This window comes from Lactuca saligna, chromosome 3, assembly GCF_052625555.1.
Source record: "Lactuca saligna cultivar CGN05327 chromosome 3, ASM5262555v1, whole genome shotgun sequence".
In the NCBI taxonomy this organism is placed as follows: domain Eukaryota; kingdom Viridiplantae; phylum Streptophyta; class Magnoliopsida; order Asterales; family Asteraceae; genus Lactuca; species Lactuca saligna.
Window position 1 is genome coordinate 42,676,372 of NC_136419.1, and position 6,510 is coordinate 42,682,881.

Here is a 6,510-nt window from a genome sequence, read left to right on the forward strand (position 1 = left end):
ATAGTTTCGTCAATCCCAACCCCATTCTGAAACCATATTACAATTTGTAAAGTCCCAAGTAATTTATTATGCAACCAACAATGATATAAATACAAAGGAAATGAACCACAATATACTAGGCAGGTGTATCAACGAATTAAAGATAAAGAATAAATAACTTAAATAGATGGATAGTGTTCCATTTGAAAAATAAATGTTGTTGGAGAAATGATAACATTATTACAAGACTTTGATTTAGTTTTTAAAGTTGCAAATAATAAGTTTACGCTCTAAATATTTGTCAAATACAACAATATATTTTTGCTTATAAAAACATAAAGATAAATATTAAATATTAGTATTAAACTAAAATCGATGGGCTTATAAAGAATAGTAGAAAACAAAACACGAACCCCATTTTCATCCCGAAAAACGTTGGCACGAGCTTTAAGAAAACCATTCGAGAGGGAAGCCGTGTCTCGTTTATTTCAAACAAAACCTTTGTCTTCTAATCGATTTTCTATGTCATAATTTGATCTATGGGTGCCACAATGCATGTGAAATCTGACTCTGATTTGACCAGTGTTGAAGCTCTATCGCCGCCGCGATCACCTCGCCGGCCGCTCTACTACGTCCAGAGCCCATCCAACCACGATGGCAACGACAAGATGTCATACGGGTCCAGCCCATTCGGGTCTCCGGGTCACCCCGCACACTACCACTGTTCTCCCATTCACCATTCCCGTGAATCTTCCACTTCCAGAACGTTTTCCGCCTCCCTCAAGAACGCCGTCGTAAGGGCCCACCACCATGGCAACGGTGGCAGAGCTCTCTCTCCATGGAAGAGGATTGAGAATGGTGATTTGGAGGAGGAGGAGGAGGATGATGACGATGAAAAAACTGGTGGGATTCCTCTGAGGTTTTACATCGTTTGGTTCCTGTTGTCATTCGTCGTCTTGTTTACGATCTTCTCTTTGATTTTATGGGCTGCTAGCGTTCCCTACAAACCCAAGATTTTCGTTAAGGTGCGAATTTTGATCTCCTCGAACTACACGTCATACTTCACAGAGCGTTGTTTTTAACATTTTGAAGTTGAATCGTTTGAGTGCGTTTCTTAGGTTACTATACCTATTGAGTCAACTCGGTTGAGGAGCTGTAATATGATAACGCTTCAAAAGAAATCATTTTAACGAGTCTTTGTTGACTTTAGTTACGGGTTATCTTTTACGTTGTCAAAAATGGTAAAAAAAGGTTCCCATTTGGTAGAATTCCGGGTTAACAAAGTTCTTCATTTACAAGTTACATGTAGAGAAAGGGTTGAATACTTGAATTATGTCAAATTTGAGTTGAGTCGCACGTAGGATTCTTAACATCTGAGTTAACTCAGTGATTTAACTCTTCAATTTCACTCGTTACTTTCTGTCAACAGTTGCAGCTTTAATCAGAATTTAAATATGAAGGACTTGTCATTAATAATTTGGGTGCTTTTCTTTTATGTTGTGCAGAGCATTGTGTTTGACAACTTTAATGTACAATCTGGGATGGATGCGACCGGAGTACCAACGGATATGTTAACTTTGAATTCAACGGTCAGGATCTTTTACCGGAATCCGGCGACTTTCTTTGGCGTCCATGTCACCGTTACTCCTCTCGAAATCCATTATTATCAACTCAAGCTTGCTTCCGGCCATGTAAGTTCGATTCATCAATGGATTATCCTTATATTTACTTTTCTTTTTATTTAAAAAAAATTTATGGGTTATATCATCATCCACTAAGTTTTATCCAACACTTTAGATTCAGGTTTGATCTACCATCTTAAAGGTTATAAAGGCTTTAAAAGTCATAAAAAGGAAAAGTTTAAAGATTAGAACTTTGAGAATATTATATTTGCACATTTTCATATTTCCTTTAAAGATTAGTTTAAAAGAGCCAACTACATGCTTTTTTTCAACAAATCTGATCGGCTTCTTGTATACTATATTTGTTATATGCCTTCGTGGCATGATGTCATGTTCATGATTACTACAACTTGAACTATACAACATTTTCCCAACACTAGAATCATGTGTGCATGCAGTGTGAACTTGTTATTTGTGTAACTTTAGTTGTACATTCTTGATTCTTCTATACGATTGGACTTTCACTACAACCTAAGCTTTTACCCTTAACAAGAATCTTGATGGTATGGGCACTTGTAATTAATGCAATTTTGTTAATGGTTCTTGATGACTTTGGACGTAAGTCACATAACTTTAAAGCTTTTAATCTTTTAAACTAGTTGAAATAGGATAAAGAGTAGACATAAAAAAAAACTAAAGTTATGTGTGATGTAGTTTTTTTTTTATTTATTTATAAATCTTGCATAAAAAGCACAAAAGCATTCATTTCAATTATATCGAAATGTAATGGGCACCACCCTGTGGTCAACAATTGTTGTATTTAATAAGAATATATGCTTCGGGGTACGTAGTATTATTATTATTGATTATAGATTCAAGAAAGTGAAGTCACATTCCAAAGGCAGCAGATTGTTGCAAGTTTTGGTTCATGTGATAGATAGAGGTACAATTTTCTAGACATTTTAGGGCCCTTAAGTTTTATTACACTGTAGCTAATGGGCCCCACATTGAAAATGAAATGTGAAACCCCCCATCATCCCTTTGTCACGTGACTTTCATGAGTGGGCAATATAGTCTTTTCACCAGTTTGTTCATTTGTTTTGATGATTGATTGAAACAGGTGAAGAAATTTTACCAATCAAGAAAGAGCCAAAGAGTGATCGTAGCACAAGTTTTAGGGAATCAATTGCCGATGTATGGTGGTGTGTCGCCTTTCAATGCTGCCATTGGACACCTCAAGAATGTAATAGTTCCTGTTAATCTAACGTTTGTGATGAGGTCAAGAGCTTACATATTGGGGAGACTAGTCAAACCTAAGTTCTATAGACATGTTTTGTGCCAAGTCACGTTACGAGGAAACCACCTAGGCAAGCATGTGAATTTGACTGATTCTTGTACTTATCAGTATTGATTCGTGGATATATTTGTATCCTTTTGTTTTGGTAGGGAAATTGAGTACATAATTGAAATGTTCAAGTTATATGGATCGGAGATATTTGGTTACAAATCGCAAGATTTAATTTGTGGAGATTTTTTTTTGGCAAGAAATTAATTCGAGTTTAATTTGTTGGTAATGTTCTTTCTTTTGTGGTTTTTATGTTTATTTATTGTGTAACAATGTGAAAAAGAAATGAATACCAACAATAAGATTGAAAGTAGGTTTGTGAAAAGGAAAAAAAAAGTGGTTGAGGCATATATCTTGCAAATGAGCTCCTGCATGTGAAACGATAGTGCACAAATTGAGATATCACTTGTATGTGTGACAAAGGGAAAAGGAGACATATACGTGCTGTAACACCGAAAATATGATTGTAAATAAAAGGGACATGAGTGATCATGCTCGTGCAGAAGCAACAAACGAAGATATTGGCAAAAACAAGCTAAAAGAAAAAGGCAGTAAAATTGAGCATCATACACAAACATTGTAAAGGAAGTTCTACAATACTCTTATATTCTCCATTATATTGATATTTAGGTGCTGTTTGTTTTTTCAAAACGAAAATTTCTGAAGTCTGCGGATTACCTCTGAAACCTTCTGCAGCAGAAGAGGCGGATCAAATGGCTGTAGCCTATAAGAATCTTGTTTGTTTTTAACATCTGCAGACTGTTGCAAAAAACTAAAAATTAAATAAACTAATTTACAAAATTAAAATAGTTTTTCAACGCTAAAATTTCAAAAATTCTAGTTTTACAACACTGAAATAAAATTCATTACATTTTCTATAAAAACACTTAATACTATTAGATATTATTTACAAATTAAATGAATTAATAGTAAAATATTCTCTCAAACATTTCATGTAATGCACAGCTTGTTTCCTTATTAAATTACTACGAGATGTATACAAATCCATCCCAGTCAAGAACTTGCAATATATTCATTCCTATTGGCTCTTTTATGCAAAATTTTAAAACCGTAACTATTTTACGAAAGGTTTTATGCAATACGTTTAAGAACTTGTTTCCCTCTTAAATTACTACCTTGAAACAACGCCTATATATTTCAGCAATTTAGAAACACCATTTCTTCTAATCAGAAATAAAAAATCGATTTTGGAAATCAGGAGCATAAAATCGATTATAACACATCTACATCAGAAATCAGAACAAAACTGTTGATTTCACGAGGAAGACGCCGACGAGAAGGGTTGAGACAATGATGGTGTGGTTCTTTGTGAGCATTGATGACGATGGTCTATGAGTGGCGAAGAACGGTGAGGAAGGAAGAACAATGTGAGTTGTTTTTTAACGAACGACCTATTTATTTTTCCAATGTCCCGTTTTTTAGGTTTAGGTTAGGAAGAGGCAAACCCAATGCTATATGGGGCAGATGAGGAACATATGTTTTTTTTAATAATAAGTCTTCTAAAAAACAAATTGTTGCGAGATGGAAAGTGTTGCATGTGTGTTGCGTTGCGTAACAATAAGTGGTCAGAAGATGTTTATTTTACAAAAAACAAACATCTCCTTAGCTTCATACTTTCCTATCTAGGCCATGTCCGCTGAAAGAATTAGTTTTCTCACTTCCTTCTTAGTTGACCCTTCCTCCTCTCGTGCCATCTACAAGGAACTACATTGCTCCTGCGAATGCAATTGTCGAGTTTTCTCCTATAGACATAGATATAACTGATATCATTTTAAGTTGGTCAGGGTCAAAACCGAAACAAATCCAATCCACCGAATCTAAATAAAAATAATAGATAATGAAAAAAAAAAGACAAAACTATCAAAATTACCAAACCATATTGGCGATTTATATAATTTACTATATTTTCTTAATCTTTATTTTTAGAGTAAATCACATGAATCATCCCTTGTCGTCCAGGTGCCAAAAGGCACATTCAGACCATATTTTAAAAAATTAACTCTGTACATCCCTCATGTCGTTAAAAGTTGCATGTGTCATCCCTTGCGAGACATGAAATGACTATTCTGCTATTTTTACTCTTTTTTGTTTATTTTATTTTTCTTAAAATTAGATACAATATAGAAAATAAAATAAAAACCCCACCCTAACGACCTTATGTAACCCTTTACCTTCTAAACTCTCTTTCCCCTAAAGCAAAATCATCACCACCGTCAGACAACCACGCACCAACATCGGCCATCACCTCTTTTTCTCTTAGAAAAACCATACACAACCCTTTCTCCCCTCGTTCTTCTTACCATCGGTCCTTAAGCCACCACCATCGACCGCCGGGTCTTGTAGAAACACCACCTATATCAAGAGAGACGGAGATGGAGCCACCATCGCCACCTTTTCACAGATCTACACTCTAGGTGGTAGTAGACTCGATTTCTTCCAACGAGGTTAACAATGGCATACTCGATTTCTTTCAAGTTGAAACTCTGTAACGAGTTTGATTCAACACAAAACCCTCTTATAATATTCCGGCTAGATGTACCTTAGATCTAGGGTTTTAAATTGAGATGGAGGTGGATCTAGGGTTTCGAACGTAGATGGAGGCGGAAAATAGCAGATGCATTTTTCCTTTTCTACCAGGTAAGGGTGAGGGCGAAGACAATGACAGTGGTACGAAGACAAAGGGCGATGAGCGAAGTGCAGATGAATGGTGGTGCGTAGACGAAGGGTGGTGTGTAGACGGACGACAGTGGTGGCGACAATTGTTAGGACCATGAACTTGCTCTTATGGAGGTTGAGGTATGGTTGTGCGATACAAAGAAAGAAAGAAAGGAGATGTGTGCTCGTCGATGGGGTTAGAGAGGAGAAGGTGGTTGAGTAGATTTTGTCGGTGGTGGCCTCGTGTTTGTCAACAACTTCATGGTTGATAACGGTTTCATGGTTGTTGGCGACTTCACGAGTGGTTAGAGAGGGAAAAGTGGGAAATGGTTATTAGGTTGAATGGATAAAAGGGTGGGACCTCTAAAATTTAACTAAAATATTTCTTATTAATAAAACAAATCTTAAATATTAAAAGATAATTGAAAAATAATTTGAAAAATGCAATATAGTTATTTTATGTTGATAGGGACTAGGTGTGCAATTTTTAACGACATAAGGGATTATCCTAGTTTATTTTTAAAACTAATGATTAAACATGCCTTTTAACACTTGGATGATGGACGATTCATGTAATTTATTCTTATTTTTAGACAAAATACATAAATGGTCCATAGTTTTCCAAATTTGAACATATCATCCTTATTTATTTATTTATTTATTCTCGGATGATGATGATCAATTTGGTTTTCATTTCTTGCATGTGTTACATTTATTTTTACCTTTTTAATATATCTTTGTTCTTATTTGAATAAATTAAAATCAATTTATATTTAGCCTATCAACAACATTCAAAATTTAGCTTGGTAATATCTTTATATTGTCCATTAAGCAACTCGCCTCAAAATCAAAATTTCCTAAAACAATGAATCCATTGGTCAATGTTTT

General features: G+C 35.1%; 1 protein-coding gene across 1 annotated transcript; it reads left to right on the forward strand.

Moving 5' to 3' along the window:
• Positions 1 to 386: 386 nt before the first annotated feature.
• Positions 387 to 3,149, forward strand: LOC145036066 (late embryogenesis abundant protein). Its single transcript, XM_078984547.1, has 3 exons — positions 387 to 1,004; positions 1,485 to 1,670; positions 2,722 to 3,149. The coding sequence occupies exons 1-3, from the start codon at positions 519 to 521 to the stop codon at positions 3,010 to 3,012; spliced, it is 963 nt and encodes a 320-aa protein (XP_078840673.1). The 5' UTR covers positions 387 to 518; the 3' UTR covers positions 3,013 to 3,149.
• Positions 3,150 to 6,510: the final 3,361 nt, after the last annotated feature.